At 46.7% G+C, this 24247-nt stretch overlaps 3 protein-coding genes across 5 annotated transcripts in view; 1 reads left to right on the forward strand and 2 right to left on the reverse strand.

The window, feature by feature from the left end:
* USP5 (ubiquitin specific peptidase 5) overlaps positions 1–8070 on the reverse strand; it is a 31215-nt gene extending 23145 nt beyond the window's left edge. For both annotated transcript variants that reach the window (XM_035141137.3, XM_035141136.3), the window contains exons 1-5: positions 7932–8070; positions 1407–1532; positions 1159–1225; positions 795–928; positions 460–605 (exon numbers count right to left, since the gene is read on the reverse strand). In XM_035141137.3, coding sequence (XP_034997028.1) covers positions 460–605; positions 795–928; positions 1159–1225; positions 1407–1532; positions 7932–8039 — 581 coding nt within the window. In that variant the 5' untranslated portion in view covers positions 8040–8070. The remainder of the gene's footprint in view (positions 1–459; positions 606–794; positions 929–1158; positions 1226–1406; positions 1533–7931) is intronic.
* CDCA3 (cell division cycle associated 3) lies at positions 7986–14654 on the forward strand. 2 transcript variants are annotated; one of them, XM_035140865.3, is made up of 6 exons: positions 7986–8951; positions 9773–9950; positions 10106–10244; positions 11105–11356; positions 13015–13136; positions 14221–14654. In XM_035140865.3, exons 2-6 carry the CDS (start codon positions 9831–9833, stop codon positions 14359–14361), a joined length of 774 nt encoding a protein of 257 aa, XP_034996756.1. In that variant the 5' UTR covers positions 7986–8951; positions 9773–9830; the 3' UTR covers positions 14362–14654. The 2 variants fall into 2 exon arrangements, with proteins under 2 accessions (XP_034996756.1, XP_034996755.1); XM_035140864.3 differs by having other exon boundaries at positions 8135–8685.
* An 821-nt stretch (positions 14655–15475) lies between these two features.
* Positions 15476–22715, reverse strand: GNB3 (G protein subunit beta 3). The gene is made up of 7 exons (XM_035140863.2): positions 22600–22715; positions 21463–21526; positions 20169–20331; positions 19437–19503; positions 18147–18348; positions 17763–17979; positions 15476–15723 (listed from the first exon to the last, which is right to left on the reverse strand). The coding sequence occupies exons 1-7, from the start codon at positions 22668–22670 to the stop codon at positions 15617–15619; spliced, it is 891 nt and encodes a 296-aa protein (XP_034996754.2). The 5' UTR covers positions 22671–22715; the 3' UTR covers positions 15476–15616.
* Positions 22716–24247: the final 1532 nt, after the last annotated feature.

Raw genomic sequence — 24247 nt, forward strand, 5'->3', positions numbered from 1 at the left:
ACCGCGCACTCGGCGCGGCGGGCACCGGCCCGCCGCTCGGTAAGTCTGGGGACCCCTGCCCTAAATGGCCTTAGCCCAGTATACCTGAAGGAGCGTCTCCATCCCCATCATTCAGCCCGGACACTGAGGTCCAGCTCCGAGGGCCTTCTGGCGGCTCCCTCACTGCAAGAAGTGAGGCTACAGGGAACCAGGCAGAAGGCCTTCTTGGTAGTGGCACCCGCCCTGTGGAATGCCGTTCAATCAGATGTCAAGGAAATAAACAATTATCTGACTTTTAGAAGACATCTGAAGGCAACCCTGTTTAGGGAAGTTTTTAATGTTTGATGTTTTAACGTGTTCTTAATATTCTGTTGGGAACCACCCAGAGTAGCTGGGGAAACCCAGCCAGATGGGTGGGGTATAAATAAATAAAAATATTCTTATTGTATTATGATGATGAGACTTTGCAATCAAACTCACCAAGGAGGAATACGCACAGCATTCTGGAGCTGCTGCAGCGAGAAGGCATGCCTTGACACACGCCGAACTTCCCCATCCCAGGCCTGCACCTCCTGCTTCCGCGAGGCAGAGTCTGCTGTCAGAATCGCTTCAATTGCACTGGAAATCTGAACGGCCAAGAGGAGAGGGTCAGCCTTCCACAGTCTCCTAACCCACCCAGCTGCATTGCATCTGCAGACAGAGTTCTGCCAAGGCACCTCAATACTTCCCCACCCCCCAAGCCCCAGTACTTGGCCTTTCTTCTGCCCCAACAAACAATCCAGGACCGCCCCCCCCTGATGAAACAGAGAGCCTACCCTGTCCTTGACCATATCTGGCAGACCCTCCAGTCCATCTCGAGGAATATCCAAGTGCTCTGGTAAAATGACTATCTTGACATATTCATCATATTCGTATTTCTCCTCCGGGATGTCAAACCCACCTTCCACACCTGCCAAAAGAGAAGCACAACAGCAGCAAATGAGAGGGGGAAGAGACAACATGATAAGATCAGGAAGCAGAAGTCTCAGCCAAACACCAAATTCCACATCATGTATGATCTAAAAGGGAATGGGGAATATCAGCTTTCCTGCAGTCTTTACTACTAGGAAAACTGTAGCCCAGATATATGCAAGGACTTCATCCTCCGGGTACCAGAGAGGAGCAGGGATGTTTGCTTACCAATAGCTAGACGCGTTGGTTTCTTCCTAGGAGGATCTCCAGAGCTAGAGTTGGTATCTTCTTCTTTCTGGAGCAGAGTCAAGAGGGAGGTAGTTAGGAAGCCATCCCAAAAACTGGGCCATAGCCCACAAGGCAGTAGCCATTGGGACCTGGAATTTCTCCCCCTGCTCAGAAAGTTAAACATGTGAAGCTCACTTTCTCAGCTCAAGCAGTTCAAGCGCATAAGGTAGAAAGCCAGCTATTCTTACCAACTTGCGTGTCTTCTTAAGATGTAGATAAACTCGCTGGCCTGTTTTCTCATAATGTTTCTCCACATATTGCTTTCCAAAGCCCAGGAACGTGTTCATGCAAATATACAAGCCTCCATCAGACTCCTGTAGAACAGAAATACGAGGACATTCAACAGGTATGGGGGTTGAGGCGGGTTGATGAGTCTGCAGCGCCGTGAGTAATCCAACTTTTTTTTTTGGAAACAACAATAGCACAAAGATTCTATGCCCCCAAAAGCTTAAAGGCTGCAGGCTAAGTTATCCAAATGTATTCCATCCACAAATCTCTCGTTTTTTAACAATTTCTTAAACATTCCAGGCCACACAACTTCCAAGCAAATCTGTACAATCTTCAGGAAGCTGAGTTCTACACCCAACACTACATTCTGTGTTGTTGTTTTTCTGCACTCTTCAGAATTGGGGCCGAAAGGCTGCCCAGTTTACAAACTGGATTTGAAAACCAAATTCAGTCTACAAACCAAGCTGCACAGTCTGCACCTCCTGTGTGATATCTATTGCTGGAGCGGAGCAGATTCTGCAAGCGGGGAAGTCAAATGTTTGCATGCCCCCCCTCCTCCCAGGTTCAAATTAAAAGCCTGCACAGTTCAGTGTGCCAGTGAGAAGGCTAGACTGGAACCATTGTGCCAACATACTAGCTTGATTTGTGCATGGGAGATTTGAAGTGGAGCATCATTCAAGCCATTCAAACTGAAGTGGTTCAAATGAGAGGTCTACGTCACGTTTTGTCCCTTGTCTTTAATATGGAGGATTTCCAGGTTTGAGGCCTTTTTGCTTGTCATGGGGTGTGAGGCTGCTTCCTCCCTGATCTATCTTTCAGTTATCATTTTCCGTAGCCAATGATGTTTTGGAGACAGAGGAACCAGAGCCACACACACGGTATTCTAAGGTCAAGTTCATATAAAACAAATCATATCAAAGCGTGAACACACAAATGTATTTAGAGGAGAAATCGCAGCCGCTTTTGTTCTGCCGCTGGTCCTCCTGCTGCTGAACTACCCCGTTACCAGTAGCTAAGTCATGGTTTGGCTTAGTGTTATGTTTGAACCAGGGCTTGTGGTTTGTATCCCTCAGACAAACCACCAGCAGTTAGTCAAGAACATACCTAGGCTGCAGCTCGTGGTTTGTGTGGAGCGAGACAAACCACGAGCCCAGCTTAACAATGAAAACTAAGCCAAACCATGGCTTCGATCTGGGTAGCTCAGCAGCAGCAGAACGGAGGGAGAAGCAAAGCAGCTGTGTCTTTGGCTGTGAGTCCCCACACGCTTGTAAGTTCATGCTTAGCTATGGTCTGGTTTAGTGCCTAAATGTGAGTGAGAGCATGCTATAGATTCATGTAGTGATTTGATACTTGCTATTTATTTCCCTGGAAAAGACCCTGATGTTGGGAAAGATGGAGGGCACAAGGAGAAGGGGACGACAGAGGACAAGATGGTTGGACAGTGTTCTCGAAGCTACAAACATGAGATTGACCAAACTGCGGGAGGCAGTGGAAGACAGGAGTGCCTGGCGTGCTATGGTCCATGGGGTCACGAAGAGTCGGACACGACTAAACAACAATTTATTTATATTTTTAAACACTTCCTGAGACATCAAAGACCCAAGGAAAAAGCTTAAAGTTTTGAGTAAAGGGTAACTATGAAGATCGAGAAAGACATAGGTCACTTGATATGTTCTTCTGCATTGCCTTTTACCTTTGTGTAACTCGATAATGCTCTAGGCTAACTTAAAATTGTCAGTCTTGTTTAGATGCATATTTGGACACATGAACTGCATATATCAATCTATTCATTTATGTTACGAATGATGGAATATTTTTGTTGTTATTGTCAGCCTATGATTTTTCTATTCTCCCCCTCCCCCTGGTTATATTTGCAATTTTTTTGATTTATTTCATGGACCGGCTTTCTGCAGAGAGCTTATGGATGCTATTCAAGGCAGATCAGTTGTTGATCCATTTTTCTTCCAATTCCACAAATCCCAGCATGGACAGACACTCGCTCAAGATGAACCAGCCTCCTGGGCATCTTTGCTCCCAGGAATGTGGCAGGCAGATAAAGAGCAGCAGGGAAGGAAGAAGAGATGAAGCTGATCTTTGGAAAAGATAGCACAGGCCAAGCAGTCTTCCCTGTGCTATCACATTCATTCTACGTAGGAGAGAAAACTGCCAGTCTATATTCCTGGTTTCTGCTTGCTGAGTAATAGTTGCTGTCTGGCTCCTTACGCAGCTATGCTCCACCCTCAAACATCTGACCTGCTGCCAGGAATCACCCTCCTTAGGCAGACACTGGACTGCAAGCCTCCCTCCCTCCAGGCTGCTTTTACTGTCCAGGAAGCAGTACAATATTAATCTCAGTTAACAACCAGTGCTCTCCCCGCTGACTGAGCATGTATCCAGTGTTAAAAATTCAGATATATAAGCTGAGCGTCAAATGGATCCTTAAACCAAGGTTGCAGTCGCCAAAACAGAATGTCTAGTTGCTATTTGGGGGCAAGACAGCGCTTAAATCTTCTCTTTTAAATGACGGACTGAATGCAATTATCATTTAAACATCTGGCTAGTTCAGATGGCAACCTTGAGCTAGGTTAAGAACTTTTGAGAGCTTAAAGAAGAGAAGTCCCTTGATTCAGGGACAGCCCACATACATAGTCCTATTCCTACCTCTTTTTTTTCTTAATAGTGACTGCTCCTGCTCAGGCTGCACAGAAAAAGTATTTTAGTTCCAGAAATTCATTCTGATTGTGCAGAAAATAAAATGTAAACTAAAGGCTGGGGTATTAGTGTGTGAAAACAGGCAAGACCCAAGGATCCCCAGGCATGCACCTCCAGCTGGTAGAGACATCAGGTGCCATCCTGGTGCCCAGGCATCTTCACTTGGTCGCAAATGGTCAAAAGCCAGCTGCAAAATGTGCCTGGCAGTGAGAGATTTTACTTTCTTGGGTTTCATGATCACTACAGATGGTGACAGCAGTCACAAAATTAAAAGACGCCTGCTTCTTGGGAGAAAAGCAATGACAAACCTAGACAGCATCTCAAAAAGCAGAGACATCACCTTACCGACAAAGGTCCGTACAGTATAGTTAAAGCTATGGTTTTCCCAGTAGTGATGTAGGGAAGTGAGAGCTGGACCATAAAGAAGGCTGATTGCCGAAGAATTGATGCTTTTGAATTATGGTGCTGGAGGAGACTCTTGAGAGTCCCATGGACTGCAAGAAGATCAAACCTATCCATTCTTAGTGAAATCAGCCCTGAGTGCTCACTGGAAGGACAGATCGTGAAGCTGAGGCTCCAATACTTTGGCCACCTCATGAGAAGAGAAGACTCCCTGGGAAAGACCCTGATGTTGGGAAAGATGGAGGGCACAAGGAGAAGGGGACGACAGAGGACGAGATGGTGTTCTCGAAGCCACCAACAGGAGTCTGACCAAACTGCGGGAGGCAGTAGAAGACAGGAGTGCCTGGCTGGCATGCTCTGGTCCATGAGGTCATTAAGAGTCGGACACGACTAAACAACAACAACAAATTTCGAACACCGGGTGTGTCCTCATTAAAAATAGCTACAGCATATACTTTTGAGGAAATCCGGTTATCGCAATAAATCCTAGTCAATTGGTGAAGATGAACCTGGGGAAGAACTTCTGTTGCTTAGAAGTATATGCAGGATTTTTCACAACTTGTAAAAGTTGGTTTTAAATTAATTGGATAATTCTGACAGTTATAACATTGAACCGAGTAACAGGCACAGCGCTAGATTTTCTGAATACATCCTCCAATAGCAATTTGTATTAGGCACCATGAAAACACCCAAAGCTGGATAAATCTCAGGTAGCTGCTATTTCTCAAAGTCTTCCCTGCAAGGTAGAACATGGTTTGAAGTGTGTGTGGCAAAGCATCCCTATTCTGAGATAGAACATTTTGTTTCCATTAATTCTTAAAAGCAGATCAGTCTTTTTATTAGAGGATGTTTGATTCCAAATCTACCTACGGACAGTACTGCTGCATATCATTTTCAGGAAATTTGCATCCATGTGCAAGATTGTAATGGGCAACAGTAGAAATATGTCCTTTCTGGGATTGAGATTTAAAGTAGTGTTAAACTCAAACATAGCAGACAACAGCAACTGTTTCTGAAAGAATACATATTTTTATTTAATATAATCCCATCAAGACGCATGGTGCTTTAAAATAGTATAGCATGTGGGTATTGACCATTGTCACCTAGATTCCAAATTACAGATAAGGAGGCCTTGAAACCAACTGCTCGAGATAGATTTTGTGAGATCTGAATGTTTATCTCTGTCTTGACAATATGTGTGGCATTAGTTCTTTACTGGTGAATGCGAATGTGCCAAATGATAGACATCACCCTGTCAGTGTCAAAAATCTCTATAGCCATCTCTTGATGACACAGGGCCTTTCCTAATGACTACCAGCTAGTCTCAAATGCACTTTTCCTGATCATGTTTGTTGTGAGGGATTTATTATGTCTCCCCATAATTTCTGTCGCAGGAGTGTCATATTTTCACAAGACTCAAACTGCAACACACTGCTGCTGGGAAATTATTATTTTCCCCAGCTAGTAGAAACAATCTATGTTTGGAGAGAGCCAGAATGTGATAATGCAACTGAGAACCTGTCAGGCAGGGTCCCCAAAGCTGCCACTTATTGCAACCAAACAGCCCCGGTCAAGTGCCTCAAACAATCCCTTCCTACCCATTTGTAGAGGTTTGTGGGGAGGTAAGAAAAAGGAGGCTACTCTCCTGTTGTTTAGAAGAGACTCATTCTTCTGGCCCATCTAGTCTAGCACACTGTCCTCACAGTGGCCAGCCCATATGTCCAAGCTGATCGTTCAAGGAGACGCTCCTGGTCACTCCATGACCAGTGGATTGCCAGTTGGTGCCAACATGAAAGCAAGCCATCTCTGTAACTCTTCCCACCCTCTGGAACGCCCACCTTTAGCCAATTTGTGAGATGGAGGCAGTAATGACCTCAGAGCACCAAACATACACGTTTACCGACACTCTCCATGACTCTTAATTTTTGTTTTGCACACTGCTCAGCTTTTTCTGTGATATACTGTTGTGTTCAGTTTATATCTATTTCTTAGGAAATTACATTGAATGCAGTGTTATTTTTAAAAATCATTTTTATATTAACTACTTAAGAGATTTTTTTCATTGTTGTAATTACACAGACTCATAGAAGGTTCGTCTGGTGCCTTCATTATACATCTTTAGACACCAGACGAAAATGTTCCTCTTCAACCAGATCTTTGACTGATCAACATTCTATGTCCTTTTAAACGTGTTTGGACAGGGAAGGTATTGGTTTGTTTCGTTCTTGTTTTTATTATTTATTTTGAGTTCTTAGTCTAATTTTTTTAGGCTGTGAACCACCCTGAGATCTTTATATGAAGGACAGTATACAAATTTAATAAAAAAATAAAAAAATAACAGAATCGTAGAGCTTCAAGACGCCATGAGGGTCACCTTCCAGTCTAGCCCCCTGTGATGCGGGAATCTTTTGCCCAACGTGGGGCTTGAACCTGCAACCCTGAGATTTAAGAACCTCGTGCTCTACCAACTGAACGATCCCAGCTTAGTATAAGTTGTGTGTGTGGTTGTTATATAATGGAAATCAATCAAACTATATTAATAAAAAACCTATGAAAAGAAAAACAAACCAAACAAATAAACAAGCCAGCCAACAGATGAAGACCTCTGATGTCTTGTGAGGTCTAACCAGAGGCTCAGGATCTTGTCGCATCAATCCCATGTAAAAGGTGTGGCTGCAGCGCCAGTGATGCAGCACACGTGCGATTCGAAATTGAGAGGCCTGACGTTGCCCTTTCTCCCCGCCCCAAAGGACTTCGGGATTTGCAGTTTTCTGGGCGGTGGTCGCCGCCGCCAAGCACACAGATAAGAGGGACTCCGCTTCCCAGCATGCCCCGCCCCGATAGTTCCAGAGACTTCAGTAGTCCGGCGAAGCGCAGCCGTACAGCCGGCAGCCGGGCGCGAGAACTACAGCTCCCAGCATGCCGCACGCCCCCTCTGCTTTGAAGCGGCCCGGCCTTGTATATCTTTAGAACGGCTGAGGCGGCCTGTCAGCGGGATAAGGGGAGCGGCCGCGGCCAGGAAGGCGGCGGGGTGGGGCGCCCGCAGGCAAGGCGCAGACCTAAGCCAAGAGGAACGCGGCGGCTCCCGCAGAACTACAATCCCCAGTAAGCCAAGCGTATTTCAAGAAACTGAAAAAAGAAAAAGGTGACTGGGCCGCAGAGCCTGCTGGGACCTGTAGTGCTCTTTCGGCTCCCTGGCAGCAGGTTGGAAATGGACGTCAGGCCCTGGGAAAAATACAAGTCCCATGGTACCTTGCGCCCGGCTACGCTAACCTCCTCCCCACACCCCACTCCCAGAGCCTGGGCGGTCGGAGTCTGCGGCGACAACGGGGGCTCCCTCCGGCGCCCGGCGCTTTCGTACGGGAGCTTACCGGAGTGTCGAATGAGAAGGCGCACTCATCCTTATGGACGCGATCTCCGGCCTTGGGCACCCGGATGGATGGCAGTACAGAGAGTAGCGCTTCACTCAGCTCCGCCATGACAGCTGCTTTTTCCGACTCCTCCCACAGCAAGGTCCTACCAATCAGAGAGCGACATACCCCAGGCTCCACTAGCCAATGAGGACAGGCACGCAGACGAACGCTAAGACGCGCGGTGCTTTGTTTGGTTCGTCCTCCTCATCTACTTTTCCCCGCCTATCAGCGGTTTAAGTTCTAAACGGACATCCTCCTGATCCAATAAAAACACCAGATGTCCCTTCCGACAAATGGAAACGTTCGGTTTCTTTTTAAAAAAACTCCACCCCAATAATATTAGACTTCGAGGTGTGCTATTGGGCGGTGGGTGTCTGTATTTGCCCGAATTAGCCAATAAAATAGCGTCGGCTCTGTGGCCCACCCTGTCTTATAATTAATTGACAAACACTCCACCAATAGAAGGCCACTATAGGAGGGGCACGGTTTCAACTTTCCAGTTCAAAAGAAAAGAGGGTGGGCAGAAGGAAGGGAGAAAACGGGATTGACGTCACCTCGAGCAGCTCCGAGGAGCGCTGCGAGTTGAGTGACGGGAGCTTGATCCATTCAGGGCTGCAGCGTGGCGACGCTGGTCGGCTGTAGGGGGGAAGGCGGGAGATTCGAATTGCAGCCACCCGAGTTGGCCCTCGGCGCGTCGGACGGGCGAAAGCAAGTGAGTCGCATATAGTGGGGACGTAACTCGGGTGGTGGGAAGAAGGGCAGCCACGATACCTGGCGAGGGGCGGGACCCCACGGGTTATGGACTTAGCGAGCTTAGCTAGGACTCGGGTCCGCAGAGGTCCCTGCACAGAGAGAACTAGCAGCTAAAGGAGAAGACTCACTTTCAACTGACAACTAGCCTTCTACGTGCAAGATTTATCATCATCATCATCATCATCACTATCTTTATTTATACCACGCCTTGACAAGGACTTTAAGGTGGACTTTAGCACATTAACATTATATGATGTCCTTTTAAATGTTGTTGCGGGAGTGGCGTTATATGTTTGTTTTTATTGTGTGTTATGCGTTCTCATATTGTTCAATTATGTTGTGAACTGCCCTGGGATTTTCCGATGAAGGGCAGCATACAAATTTAATAAATAATAATAGCAGGAACAGCTAAAACATATTGGAGGGGAATCATTTTTAAAAATTAATAGCATTAAATTTTATATATAATGTAGTGCTGGTTTTAATGTACAGTATGTGTTTTGGGCTTAAAATATTCTAAGCTGCTTCGAGTTGCTATGGCCAAAAAAAAGAGACTACTGGTTATAACATATAGTGATTTATATTAAGGAGTGTTCAGTCATGTGAGCCCCCTCCACCTGCAGTCTGAGGTGCTGCTATCCCTTCAGTAAGAGCTATATGGAATTTGAGAGATTTCCACTGGGTGTTATGAAATACTTCCTCAGTATTTCCCCCTTGATTTATGCTGGTGGCAGTGCTATTTTTCCAGAAAAAGAGGTACCGGAACCCACCACGAACGCTTCCCTTATTCTCTTATAATGGCAATGGCACCAACCTGAGATGTGCCGGAACTGAGTTCCAGTGAGTTCCAGATGAAGAAAAGCCCTTCTGGCTGGTAATCTAGAAACCCCTTAAGGGAGACGGTGCCAGGATTTCATTATGGCTTCTCCTATGCTTTCTTCAGGCCCTTTTAAACTGAGGGTAGCCTTTGATTTAGAATATTATGCTGTTGGTGACCCTTTTCCTGGATTGTAACTCAACATGTTGAGTGACTCTTCTTTCTACAGAAGTCTTGGTCAGCAGAAGAATTGCTCTGAGGAGTTGCTGTGTTCGCTGCCTGCTGTCATGGGGGCTTCCGAGAGCTCTCTAACAACACCCACCTGCAAGCCTCTGCTGAATAAGCACCTGCAACACGTTAGCGATCCACGATCACCTACAGCTGGGATCCTGAGAACTCCCATAGAGGTACAGGGAGACCCTGATGGCCATCTTTCAACGCCTCTCTAAAGCGGCATGGCTTAGCATGTTGTCCCTTCCTCTTTCCCCACCCCCTTCCTGTTATTTGTTGTTCCAACTTAGTTCACACAGGCTGAGGCATGCTCATATTCATTGTTCCTTAGGTGGAAAGCTCCCCGCAAGTAAGTCCCCTGTCTGATCCAAAGGACGCTGGCTTGGTACCCAACAACCAGAATCTTAGGTGCGACCCTCGTTCCCCAACACCTGGTGTCTCGCGTACTCCCATGAAACCTGTGGAGCCAGGTAAGTGGGGATGTGATACCCAATAACCCTAATGAGCACAGCGCAGAGAAATGGGACCTTTGATTTTCCTGGCTTGAGAACTACTGCTCGGCAGAATGATTCCCAAGAACCATGGTGAGAATGTTGGCTGCTCTTTCCTCTCTTTTGAGGAAAGAGCTGAGTGGACTCAAAGCCATCATCTGTTTAGGGAAATTTTTAATGTTTGATGTTTTATTGTGTTTTTAAATTCTGTTGGGAGCTGTCCAGAGTGGCTGGGGAAACCCAGCCAGATGGGTGGGGTATTAACAACAACAACAACAAATTATTATTATTATTATTATTATTATTATTATTATTATTATTATTATTATCTTGCCAAAGATTGCTCTGCTCTTGTGTTGCGTCAAAATCAGAGGTGAAAACATGTGGTTCCTGCTGGAGGTTTATCAAAGATGTTTCTCCTGGCATAAGATTTCACATTTATTTACAGTAGTGCCTCGACTTACGAATTCAATCCATTCCGAAGGCACCTTTGTAAGTCAAAAAATTCGTAAGTCGAAAAACACAATTGGAAACGCGATTTCCCATAGAAATGCATCGAAGCAACCCTGTCTAAAAATTTGTAAGTCAAAAAATCCCTATCTAAAACCGCCGCGGTTTCCCCCCGGATGTCGAGACATTCGTAAGCGCGCGGCCATTACCCCCATTCGTAAGTCGAAAAATTCTGTTGCCGAGTCGTTCGTAAGTCGAGGTACCACTGTATTTGGTTTATGAATCACATAAAAAAAGTATTCTCTAGGCAAGATGCACAGCAAAATAGGTGAAATTAAAACAAACCATACAACTCATATTCTCAGTTCTGTGATTTTCCTCCTTTCCAGACACCATAAACTGTCTAGTGAAGCAACTCAGCAGAGTCTTTGTAGAAGAGGACTTGGAGGGAGATATCTTTCTGGAGGAGTCTTGCCGTGAAAGCCAGAAGCCTGAAGCTGCCCTTGTGACAGAGGAGGCTTCCAGGGGAAAAGATTCCCAGGCGAGTCCCTTGTGGGCAGAGGAGAGAAATGAGCCACTGCCCTTAAACGTTCCTGCTGCAGCTGCAACAAGAACAGCCACCCCTGTTCTTCATCCAACGGGTAAGGCTTTGATCGCTCCAGGCAGTGCCTCTAGTCAATTGCTCTCATGGACAGGCTGGATGCAGAGGAATGGGGGGGAGGCACCAGCTGGGGAAACCCCCAAGCGAAGAAGGATCAGAGCCCAGGAAGTGGTGGTGGGACAACAGTGGGTGGGAGGGAGAAGACTGGGAAGAGTGTCAGAAGCTGAAGAGGTAACATGGCTTAGTCCAGTGTTTCTCAACCTTTTTTGGGCCAAAGCACACTTGTTCCATGAAAAAAATCACGAGGCACACCACCATTAAAAAAGTTAAAAAATTTAACTCTGTGCCGCCCTATATTGACTATATAATTATGACTGTAAGAAACACTTGCCAATTGCTGTGTTGGTTGCAATCTCCTGTAATAAGGCTTCACAAGCCGCTGATTTCTCTGCCAGCACAATCCTTTGCTCAGCAAGTTTCAGGTTGAGCTCATCCAGCCAGCTTCTTTAAGTTTGTCTAAAACCACCCTCCCGTGGTGGTGGCTGTTGAGAGCTGCGCTCGCCCCGCGTCGTGACCCGGCCGGCTTCCTTTACGGCGAGTTACTGCTGTTCATTGGCGGCCGCCAGGCATGTGACAATGCAAATCGCCCTTCTCGTCGCCGCACGTCCCGGCACACCAGCCAGCGTCTCGCAGCACACTAGTGTGCCGCGGAACAGCGGTTGAGAAACGCTGGCTTAGTGAGCTGTGAGAGTTTGTGGCCGAGAGAAGTCCAGAATCGGAGGCAGATGCTGAACAGGAGAGTGGAATGAGAGAGGCCAAGAGGCAGAAATGAGTCCAGCTGGTGAAGAGGCACAGGTGTCTCCCCCTCCTGCTGCAACATACTCCCCTCCCCCCTTGTCTCCCAGAACCAGAAGAGGCATGCAGGGGGTGGAGGTGAGATTGGTTGCATGCAGGCGCAGTATCTGATCGCTTGGCGGCGGGGGGGGGGGGGACAAACCCTGGCGAGGAGGGGACTTAGGCAGCTGTGGGGAGGCAGGGACCCCCCAGTCTCAGCAACTGCTTAATGGGGGTGAGAGCCACTGGAGATGAGTTGCTGTACTCATGAGACCTGACACTCCTTTGCAAACTGTGGCTAGCAAAAGTTAATTCCAACTTGCATGGTGTGATTTATTGCTGGCTCGCTCATGGCAGTTCCTGTTCAGAGGGGAGTGAGGGAACAGGAATTTATGGGGGCAGTTGGGGGGTGGACAAGGATGTTTGTGTGTAAACGCATATTTTTTGTGTGTGCAGTTGTAGGAGTGTAAGCTGGATGGGGGGGGGGAACTAGTGCTGGCCCCCACTCCTCAAACAGTGTCTCCCATGCATGCAATTTGCAAATCAGGCTTGGTTTAAAACTAAATGCTGGATATGAGGCAAGTGTTCCATCTCTGCCGGCTTCCTCTTGGGAGACCCCTGCCCCAAAGGGAAAACAGAGGAACAGTGCAAGCTGCTGGTTGGCTGGCGCAGCAAAATGTGCTCTACTTCTCCAGTCGTGTGTCCCAGACCGCGTGGAGGTGGAACAGCGGTGTGTCAAAGCTCTGCACTTCCATTTTGAGAAATTGTAGGGTTGCCGAGGGTCATCTAGGCCAACTCCCTGCAATCCATGAATGCTGCATGCTAAGTTTTCGTTGATTTGTTCTCTGCCCTTTTCTTTTCAAGGGAGCAAAACGACAAGGCACAGAGCCAGCAGCAAGATACTGGCAATGTCAACAGGTGCTGGACGTTCTCCCCTAAGTGTCTTGCAGGACGACAATTCCCCGAGTTCCCTTGCTTCTCATCAGGTGATGTATGGGGAAGGAAGTCTTGTATACATTTCCACCGATCATAAAAGCTAGGAGCTCTAGCACGCCTCTGCTGTATTTCTGGGGCTTGGATTCTCAGTTTCAGCAGCTGGAGCAGAGCTGATTGCTTGGTGCCCCCCCCCCCATCCTATTAGTTTTGTTATAGTCCCTCCATCTTCAAGTGAGATTACATATATTTGAACACCATTGGAAAAGCCTGCAAACACTCCCTAAGCCTCTGGAAACCTATAAAAAAAACCAGCAGCACTTATCGGATGCTATTTTGGGGCCGTTTTTGCTATTTTAAAATTCACTTCTGTGTTTGGCATGATGAGGATGATGATGATAAATAATTTATTATTTATACCCCGCCCATCTGGATGGGTTTCCCCAGCCAGTCTGGGAGGCTCCCAATAGAATATTAAAAACACGATAAAACAACAAACATTAAAAACTTCCCTAAACAGGGCTGCCTTTGGATGTTTTCTAAAAGTCATGCATTGCAGTCATGCATCGATTGGATCAGACATCCCCAAACTGCGGCCCTCCAGATGTTTTGGCCTACAACTCCCATGATCCCTAGCTAACAGGACCAGTGGTCAGGGAAGATGGGGATTGTAGTCCAAAACATCTGGAGGGCCGAAGTTTGGGGGTGCCTGGATTGGATGAATGTAAATTGGGTTGCTGCCTGTACTTTTCTTCCTAAAACTGAAATGAGGCACAAAATAAGAGGCCGCGCCACTGGGGGGGGGGGTAAAATCTCCCCACCTTTACTATCTACCTGGTCTAGCTATACCCTGGCAGCTTGTCCTCCTCTGACAGGGGAAGCACAGCAGGAGAAATGAGTCTGGTGTGTGTTTTGTGTCTGCCTGTCAGATCCACAGAGACACACTCAGTTCTTGACCTTTTCTCTCTCGCTGGATATCTTTTGGAGGGAAGAATCTTTATTAAAACTTGTAAACGCCCTCTCTCCCAACTTGCCACTGGTTGTTCCTATCTGGGGGTGGGAGCAGTTAGAGCAGTTGTGTCTCTCCCACCCACCCCCATCTCAACACGGCAACATCTCGTTTTTCCTTCTCTTCAGAGTAAGAGGCGACTGCCAGCGGCAGATAACCAAGGAGAGCGCAAGGAAGGCGTGTTAAATTCTGGACGGGGCCTCAAAGCAGGCTTCTACAGCTGGGATTCCTTGAACAAAGAGAATCAGCACCATTTGGTTGAAAACTAGTCTCCTTCAGATGCTCCAGGAATTCCTGGAACCCTGGAAGCTGCAGGAAGGAAACTTTGAAGACTCGAGGACTGTGGCCGTATCACGGGAAATACATCCTTTGCCTCCCTGGTCACTGCTTCCGTCCTCTGTAGAGGAGTTACCCTTTGTATATTTCTCTCATATCTAGCTTCGTATTTGTTTTTATCTTGTACAGATTCTAGTAGGTAGCTTACCTTCTGAGATGTCTTTGCTGCTATCAACTTTCTGTGTTTTCTGTCTTGCGTGGAAAATAAACTTTCGCTTTTGATTGAGACGGCAGCACTTTGGTATTTTGCAACCTGCCGGGAGGGAGGCTAGTGAACCACGGTGGTTTTTCGTTGGAAGAGTTGACTTCCCACCATCCTTGGCATTCTGGGAGCTGCAACCCTTTACAGGAGGGTAATACTGGACTCGGAAGTCCAACGGGAGGAAAGGTTTCTCAAATGATGCCGCTCGAGCCAGTTTGTCTGATGTGTCACTTTTATTTTGCCTGGGCTATAAAACTCCTGTATGGTACAGTTACATTTCAAAGCAGTGGCTAAGGAATCTAGCAGATGCTGGAGAGGGGGAAAGTGTACACAGCAGGTAAGAAAGTGCAGGGTGGAAGCATAGACTACAGGACTACATTACTCCGGCGCCCAAAATGGAGGCAGCAAACTCCCCCCCCCCGCCGCCCTGAAAATGCATAGATTATAGCAGTGAGCTAACTTACTCTTCGTTCCTTACTTGAGATAAAAGTGAATAAAGATCAATGCAGAATCCTTGGTCTGAAGAACCTCTTCTTTTCACAGAAATGCATGCGGTCGGTTAACAAAGGGTCAAAACGGGTTGAGGTATGTCTGTGGGTGAACTAATGGGATAGAAATGGAAAAGAAATCTTAAAAATTGAAGGTACTGGGGAATACATTTGACTTCAGGTTGAGGAGGGCCAGGAACCTGATAGGAGCCTAAGGGTTTTCTGTAGCTTCAAGTAAAGGAAGCCGGCAGAGTTTATACGTGGCCTGCCTCTCACTGAAGTGTGTCCCTGAAGCAGCCACACTAAGGGGATCCCTGAGCTTGGGTTGTGGGGGAGGGCAAGAAAAAGTGTTGGGAAAACTGGCCTGTGGACCCTTTCCCTGACCACCTCCTTTAGGTAGGGAAGTGTCTTATGGATCAGTTAAGTCTGCATAGAACAAGCAACCAGTAGTACGCAATAAATGATGTCTGGGGAGATCTCCCTTCTCCCATTTCCTCGTCAGTTCCAGATTTTCAGGAAGCTGTCCCAGGAGCCGGTAGACACAGCCATGCCATCTGCGGTTACGCCCAAACAGCTCACTCGGTTGTCATGTCCAGACAGGATTCCTGACGGGAATGGATGGAAACCCATTATGAACACTTTAAAAATACTTGGCATCCCATCTTTCTGCCATGCAGACCCAGGCACCTAACCTAATAATGCAGAAAACGGTGTAAACGAACAGATACAAGCTGAGAATAACGGCCATAACAAAATGGAAACGGGACTCGGCTATACAGCTGCAAATAAAACATTTTAAATGTGTCGTGAAGTGCAATATACAAATGCAGCACTAGGTGGTGATGGTGATCTATGGCACATTCAATATATTTTTCAAAACTTCTTAAAAGCATTTTCACAGCGTTTTTTTTAAAAAAAATGTGTGTAGATTCCACCCAAGTTAAAATATTCTCTCTAAGCTGCTGTGAACAAATAACTGGAAGCATAAAAGGAAGGAAACACCCAGGTCCCTTTAAGGAAGGAATTCCAAAGTCTGGGTGCCACCAAATTTGTCTCTGGTTGCCATTTACCTGCTGCGTCATAGCTACTTGGAGCATGGCCTCCATTTCAGCAGCTTGATATGGGACAAAGTAGCTCTTTGTTTATAACTCAACCTACATTTGTTGTGGAGAGACCAGATAGAAAAGGACTAGAAAAGGACTGGGCACCTGAACTTTTCATAACTCTAAAAGAGAGAACTTCAACAGATGTAGCTTATCAGACAACTATTAAAGGTGCAGGAGCCTGGCCTGGCAGCTGACAGTCCCAGATGCGGGAATGTGGCCTTCACACACCATGGTCCTGCAATACATTAAAGTCCACATCTCAACTCCATTCCCAAGCCCCTGAACCACTTTATTCAAATGGTAAAGCCGTTGTACTACTTCAGACTGATGGGCCTGGAGTTGCACGATTAGAGAGCCCTCATGGGGGGTGGGGATGCAGCAAAGTAACATTTTGGAGAAAGAGTGAGTGGCATTAGTAGCCTGAGCTCTGACATATCTAGGGACACGGGTGGCGCTGTGGTCAAAACTACTGAGCCTCTTGGACTTGCCGATCAGAAGGTCGGTGGTTCGAATCTCCGCACCGGGGTGAGCTCCCATTGCTCTGTCCCAGCTCCTGCCTGCCTAGCAGTTCAAAAGCACGGCAGTGCAAGTAGATAAACAGGTACTGCTGCGCCGAGAAAGTAAACGGCGTTTCCATGCGCTCTGGTTTCTGTCATGGTGTCCTGTTGTGCCAGAAGCAGTTTAGTCATGCTGGCCACATGACCCGGAAAGCTGTCTGTGGACAAACGCCGGCTCCCTCAGCCTGAAAGCGAGACGAGTGCTGCAACCCCATAGTCGCCTTTGACTGGGCTAAACCGTCCAGGGGTCCTTTACCTTTTTACCTTACCTCTAGGTATGGAGGACTTTTTTATATGAGATAATATTCAATCAAGAGCACACTCATCTGCTCTGGTCTGCCTCTCAGTGGCACAGTCCAGGAACAATTTAAACATGTGAAATACTAATTGATTAGACAAGCTCCAGATGACAGTCTGCCCTCCTTTGAAAGGGGACCCCATGCCCTCTACATTTGGAGAGCAAAACCTCCCACTTTCTGAACCTGATTTCAACTTGCTATTGTGAGTTGGAAATTCATGGAATGTTATTGCGCTTATTATTTTTATTTGGGTAGGGAGAAGGGTTTTAACTGTGCATGCTGCTATTAATTAGATTTATTAGTCACCTGTTACTAAGGTTTCAAAAAGAAGATAGAAGCCTGACGATTCATATAGCACCCCTTTGTGTTGGTTTGATTTCTATTCCGCCTACTGTCCTTCACATTTATTAGTATTACTAATAACAACTTATTGATCACCTTCTACCCAAGCGTTCCAAGGCAACGTACAATGAAAGTAGCAAAAGTCCCCAGCAGGTGTTATTTTAAATACTTGCATATGCAATCTATTGTTGTGACCCACGCTGGAATCAGTGTGACGATATATAAATACTTTAAAATAAAATAAACCGGCATGCTTTCCTGAGGGAGAAGACGGTCTTTGTCCCCGGAAGGGAAGTAGCCTGCATAGAAAGAAGCCAGCTGCAAGGCTCGGCCTACTCACCCACACGTTCTGCTTTTAGGGAGTCCCAGATATTGCAGTTAAAATCATCGTATCCAGCCAGCAGGAGCCGCCCGCTGCGGGAGAACGCAATGGAGGTAATTCCGCAGATGATGGTCTCGTGTGAGTAGACAATGAGCTCCTGGTCTGCCCGGAGGTCAAAGAGGCGACAGGTGGCGTCATCGGAACCAGTGCAAATGGCCTCGCCATTGGGGAAGAACTGGGCAGAGACAGATGCAAACAAGGATCTCACTCCCTTCCATCCTATTCTGCAGCCCCTGCCCATTTTTTCAACTCTAGCTGCCTTTCCCTGCACCAGTTGGTGTCCTTTATTCCAGCCCTGCCACCACCCCTCAGCTCTGGGCCTGGCCACTTAGGGGAACATACAGAGATGGCGTTGATATCCGACTCGTGCCCTGTGAAAGTCTGGCGGCAGCTGCCCTCCCGGACATCCCACAGCTTGGCCGAGGCGTCGCAGGCTCCAGAGATGAAAAGGTTGAAGTCTGGGGAGACGGCCAGGCTCATGCAGTCTCCAGTGTGGCCGACGAATGTTGTCTTCGGCTGTCCGGTTTCAATGTCCCAGAGCATACTGCAGTGAGGGGGCATTGAGGAGGAGAGAGGAACACAGAGTGATGTGGCTGTTCTGCTCATGGGCTCACCCACGCGCACACACTTTTATTTATTTAATGTACTTCTGTCCCACCTTTCCACAAAACAGACCTCAAGGTAGCTAAGAGCAGCAGCGACATTATTACTAAAATTGCCACCTGCTCTGCTCTTGTATCTGACCTGGTTGTGGCTTTAAGAATCTTAAATAATGTTTTACTTGTGCATATGAAACAGCATGTGGTTTATGTTGGAGATGTAAGATGCCTATTGCTGACATTTTAGTGTTTTAAACGTTTAATACCAATACTTAGGAAATCAAAATTATCACTGGATGAAGCTTACTTTTGGATATATCAAAAGGTGACAGGGAGAGGTTCCTTTATTTATTTTGTGCAGTTTGTATAATTATTTTTTACAGCTGGAATAAAATCTCCTGGCTGGCCAAAGTTTGGGATATAGCCTGCACAGTTAAACTGACTAGTATGACTCAGGTCAGAGAGGGTGAGCGGAATTATGGTTGCTTTTGTTTAAAAATTGACTTTTTCCCATCATGTACTGGTGTACTAAGGTACAATGAAATCTAAATCCAGATGCTTGGTTGGAAATAGTTTTGAGATTTTTATATGCTACATGAAATGTAATAAATGTTATTAACAGTTTCTTCCTATACTGTTTTGTTCTGTTTGTATATTGTGAAACTACACCCACCCACCCTTTATAATAAGTAATTTAGTCACTTTGTTTCATATTTACTGTACAGTATTACGAGATTATGAAACATAATACTATCCCAGTGCTATCTCCTCTCTCTCTCTCTCTCTCTCTCTCTCTCTCTCTCTCTCTCTCTCTCTCTCTCTCTCTCTCTGTGTGTGTGTGTGTGTGTGTGTGTGTGCGGTTGTTTTTTAAAAAATATTTACAATGTTCCTGAGGAGAATTATTCTGAAACATTCTGGGGCTGAAATAATTTTTTCCCTTCAAGCACTTCTCATTCCTTCATCAATCTCTCTCCTGCTCTCTCTCTCTCCCCCCCCCCCCCCGTTCCTACATGGCTAGATAAGATACACTCACCATGTGGTGTCCCCAGAGCTGGTCACAATGTTGTTGTCATCTAGGAATCGACAGCAGGAGAGATAACCTGCAGGGAAGAGATGACAGACTCTGAATATCATATGTTTGTGGGTGGTAGAGGTTACTACAAGCACTGCCCGTACTCTCTGCTAAAAAAAATATATTGAGTTTTTTGAAATCAAAGTTTTGGACCATGAAAAGCTGAATTGGGCAACCTACATAAATAAGGCCGATAAGGAAAATATTGTGCATTGTTATGCAATTTGTACCATAATAACGATCATTTATCCCATTTTGTAGAGAGGAACAAAGAGCTACACAGGGCACCACTGGGAGTCGTATTCAGCAACCCCTTGGGCTTCTGAGGTTTTGCCTCATGTTACCCACACACCTGAAAGCATATCTTCACAATCACAGGGCTAGAAACTTGCCTTTTTTGTTTTAAAGGAAAGCTGTAGCTCAGGGGTAGAGCACATGGATGGCATGCAAGAAGTGCTCAGTTCAATACCCAGTCTCTCCATCACCCCAGGAATCTTGCCTGAAACCCAGGAGTGCAGGTGCCAGAGAGTGTAGAGAGCGGATTCAGCCAATGCTATAACTTGGAACAAGGCAGCGTCTTGTGTCAAACTGAGAGTGCCAGGAAGTTGAATATGGCACTTGGTGCCGCTTCCTGTGTGTTTCCTGTGATTCTGTGTGAGGAAAGAATGTGCAAAGTCCTGGCAGAAAGATCACCTGTATGGGCTGAGAGCTCCCGGCTCACTTTCACATTCCCTTCGCGGCTCTTGAGGTTGTAGATGGAGCACATGTTGTCGAGACCTCCGCAGGCCACAAAGTTCCCTGATGGGGCGTAGGCACAGGTCATGACCCAGGAGGAGCGTAGAGGGATGGCATGAACCTGGGATCAGAGGACAGGGTAGAAATCCAAAGTAAGGTTGGATGGCCAATTTAGGGCTGGGCAATACCTGGTTTTGCGATATATCACCAGCTAAACATTGCGCTATATTGATTTATCATGATGTCTGAAACAAGGATAGAGCTATGCAGAGGCCTTGGCTGGATTCGTGGTTTTGCCCACGTTTTGATTTTTGCATCACACACACACAAACACACAAACACACGGCATGATTCGTGACATATTGGCCAGGTCAAAAATTATGAAACCAATATGGACGTCAAACTGGTTGGTCTATATCAGTGTTTCTCAACCTTTTTTGGGCCAAGGCACACTTGTTCCATGAAAAAAATCACGAGGCACACCACCATTAAAAAAGTTAAAAAAATTAACTCTGCGCCGCCCTATATTGACTATATAATTATGACTGTAAGAAACACTTGCCAATTGCTGTGTTGGTTGCAATCTCCTGTAATAAGGCTTCACAAGCCGCTGATTTCTCTGCCAGCACAATCCTTTGCTCAGCAAGTTTCAGGTTGAGCTCATCCAGCCAGCTTCTTTAAGTTTGTCTAAATTTTAGTTTAGTTTGTCTAAATTTTGCCGCGACGTGCAAAATAGGCAGCGCTGACCCGCCGGAAAGGAAGCCGGCCGGGTGACGACGCGGGGCGAGCGCCCGCATCGTGACCCGGCCGGCTTCCTTTCCGGTGGGTCAGTGTTGTATATTGGCAGCCGCCAGGCACGTGACAATGCAAATCGCCCTTCTCGTCGCCGCACGTCGCGGCACACCAGCCAGCGTCTCGCGGCACACTAGTGTGCCGGGGAACAGCGGTTGAGAAATGCTGGTCTATATGGCCCTAATGGTCTTCTGTCATTGATGCTTTAGTTGAGATTCCTGCATTGCAGGGGATTGGGCTGAATGACTCCCCACCCCCACCCCAAGTCCCTTCCAACTCTATGTTTCTATTATTCAAGCAGATGTAGCTAGGAACATTGAAAGAAACACGGGCTGTAACTCAGATGCAGCGAAACAAACTCAGGAACAAGATGTTTCTGGCTCTGGGGGGAATTGGCTTCTTCTCATTTCTGACCTTGCTGATTGCTAGATGGTTTGTACCTGCTGATAACATCCCTTACCTTGTTGGTTGTGTATGTGTCCCAGACAATGAGTTTCCCGTCTTGTGAGGCACTGACCATGAGCCTAAGGGAGAGAACCAGGTGTGCGTCAGATTGGTTGCTTTGACCAGGAAGGTGCTGAAGGCTCCTCGCTCCAGAGTACACCTCCTTGCTTTATCTCATGCCATTGCCTTTCTCCCCAGGGCTACCAAACCTTCAAGGTTCAGTCCACATTCTCAAGGGAAATTCTGTGCTTTCTAGTACTACATTGGGCGGAACGCAGGTGGCGCTGTGGGTTAAACCACAGAGCCTAGGGCTTGCCAATCAGAAGGTCAGCAGTTTGAATCCCCGCGACGGGGTGAGCTCCCGTTGTTCGGTCCCAGCTCCTCCCAACCTAGCAGTTCAAAAGCATGTCAAAGTGCAAGTAGATAAATAGGTACCGCTCCGGCGGGAAGGTAAATGGCGTTTCCGTGTGCTGCTCTGGTTAGCCAGAAGCGGCTCAGTCATGCTGGCCACATGACCTGGAAGCTGTACGCCGGCTCCCTCGGCCAATAACGTGAGATGAGCGCCACAGCCCCAGAGTCGGTCACGACTGGACCTAATGGTCAGGGGTCCCTTTACCTTTTACTACATTGGGCTCTTCCAGAAAAGGGCTTAATTTTCATGGGTTATTGAGATATTGCTAACAGGTGGCTGGCAACAGTTGCTGTTCTTTTACTTATTGTGTTCCCCCCAGGAATGTTATACCTGGATTAAATAGGACGGGAGGTGGGGAGGAGATATATAGGCTGGCATTTTGATGTCAACGCAATTACTACACTTGAGTAATTAAGGGGTAGTGGAAGGGTGGGCTTATCTTTCTCTGCCTACAGGGCACTCTTATAGCTTGTTCACACAATAGATAGCATCACAATGATTATACAACACCAACAATTTACATAATGGCCGTTGATTCCCACTTAAACCATTGTAAGGTTGATTTGATTCTGCCACCTGTTCCCAGCGTAGATCTTCCCTCACCCCTTCTTCACCAGCTGGGGGTAGGGGCGCCATTTTGTGGATCGCCTCAGGTGGCAAAATAGCTTGAGCCTGAGGGAAGGAGCTTCTGGCACAGGGCGCAACAAGGGGAAGCAGGCGCAATCCTTTTGCGTCACTTACTTGGAATCTGTGGACCAGTGACAAGCATAGATCTTAGCCAGGTGTCCACGCAGGGTCCTCCGTGTACGCATCTGAATGCGCCCAACCACTTCCAGCCCGGACACAAGCTGCAGAGAAAGGAGGAAGTTTCAGCCCCTACCATCAAAGGTGCATGGCGGAAGGAGGGACAATGTGCGTATGAACACACACTGTCATGGCTGCATGGTATTAGTTCGTCTCTCCTTCCATGTACAGAAACCACCTTAAACAGGGGACTTCTGGGGGAAGAAATGGCGGGGTTGACAGCCCTCTGATGACAGGAGATAGCGTAATTACACGGCGATTGATGGCAATCAGACGGAATGTCTGACAATCAGGCTCTCTGAGATAAAGAGGGATCGAGGGAATAACCTCAAATGCTCTGATCAAAGCCGTTTTCTGCCGTCTGCGCCCGGGGGCTCAGATGGGGGCTAAAATGAGCTGGTGAGCTGAGGAACCTACATCTCACTCAAAGTACCATTTGTGGTCAGAAGATCTGCACCCTCTCTTTCTTAAAACATTTTTGGCACAAGAAAAATAGTAACTTAGATAGTCCTCTGTCTGCTGGTGAAAATTTATGACCGGGAAGCTTGCAAGAATCTCTAAGAAGAAGAAGAGAGGGGGAACTGGCTCAGGCAGAGTGAAAACCCTGATTTCTGGTTGACAATAAAGATTCAACAGAGGAAGGAAATCCTTGTGTGAAAAATCTTTATACCTTTTTCTTCTTCTTGCTGCTGAGTAACTGAAAGTTAATCAGCATTCCTCACTGCATTTGAGGACTGTAGGCTACCTTTGGTTGTACAGTACAGGCTGTGTGAATCTATACTCCAATGCCTAGTCACTGCAACTCCTTATAACACCCCCCCAATCATCTGCTGCCTGAGGCGACTGCTTCCTCTCTTCTTTAGCCTAATGGCTGGGCCGGCCCTGGCCACAGGTGATTACAGGAAACTCCACTCCTCTCTTCTGAGCCCTGATGGATTCTTCCCTTTAGACAAATTCTGCCCAGACACAGTGATTTAGTATCAGCCCTTCCTACCTGTGTAAGCGTAGTGTCCGCACAAGCTTTTCGGGCATCCTGCAACAAAGGAGAGATGGAGTGAAATTGCAGGCAAAAAGAGGCAGTAGGCCTAGAGATCTTCTGTATCTTTGTGGAAGATGGCTATCAGAATATCTGGCCTTGGATGATGATGATGATGATGATGATGATAGAAGAATTTCATTTATAAATGAAAAATTGAGGGGGGAAAGGAGAAAAAAGTGAGTATAAAAGAATATTTAAAAAATACCGTTACATGACCATACATTAATAGACAGACGTGTTTATTCTTATTATCCTAATACTCATATCATTATCAATAACCTAACATATTATGTGTAAACTCATACCAAATATCATTGCATTTATCCAAAGAAGGTCTGCGTCTATAACAGGGCTGCCATCCATCTGGATTTTCCCAGACATTACTGGGATTTCAAAGGCGGAATTGATGTTCGGGGGTGGGGGGTGGGGGTTTCCAGAAGGCAGCACTTTGTCCTGGATCTTAGGCAAGTCAATCAAAAAACTGGGAGTTTTTTTGGCGTTTATGTGAAAGATTCTCTCATCTGATCTATTTCTTATTTCTTATTG

Source organism: Zootoca vivipara, chromosome 15, assembly GCF_965207765.1.
Source record: "Zootoca vivipara chromosome 15, rZooViv2.hap1.1, whole genome shotgun sequence".
NCBI lineage: Eukaryota > Metazoa > Chordata > Lepidosauria > Squamata > Lacertidae > Zootoca > Zootoca vivipara.

Bases quoted from the DNA above. Each gene is read 5' to 3' on its own strand.
- GNB3 (XM_035140863.2), bottom strand. From the start codon at position 22,670: ATGCGTACACGGAGGACCCTGCGTGGACACCTGGCTAAGATCTATGCT. The intron at 20,332-21,462 runs GTAAGGGATGTT...CTCTGATCCCAG, and splicing joins ACACATACACAACCAACAAG to GTTCATGCCATCCCTCTACG. The intron at 18,349-19,436 runs GTGAGTGTATCT...CCCTCACTGCAG, and splicing joins AGCTCTGGGGACACCACATG to TATGCTCTGGGACATTGAAA.
- CDCA3 (XM_035140865.3), top strand. From the start codon at position 9,831: ATGGGGGCTTCCGAGAGCTCTCTAACAACACCCACCTGCAAGCCTCTG. The intron at 11,357-13,014 runs GTAAGGCTTTGA...TTTCTTTTCAAG, and splicing joins CCCTGTTCTTCATCCAACGG to GGAGCAAAACGACAAGGCAC. The intron at 13,137-14,220 runs GTGATGTATGGG...CCTTCTCTTCAG, and splicing joins GTTCCCTTGCTTCTCATCAG to AGTAAGAGGCGACTGCCAGC.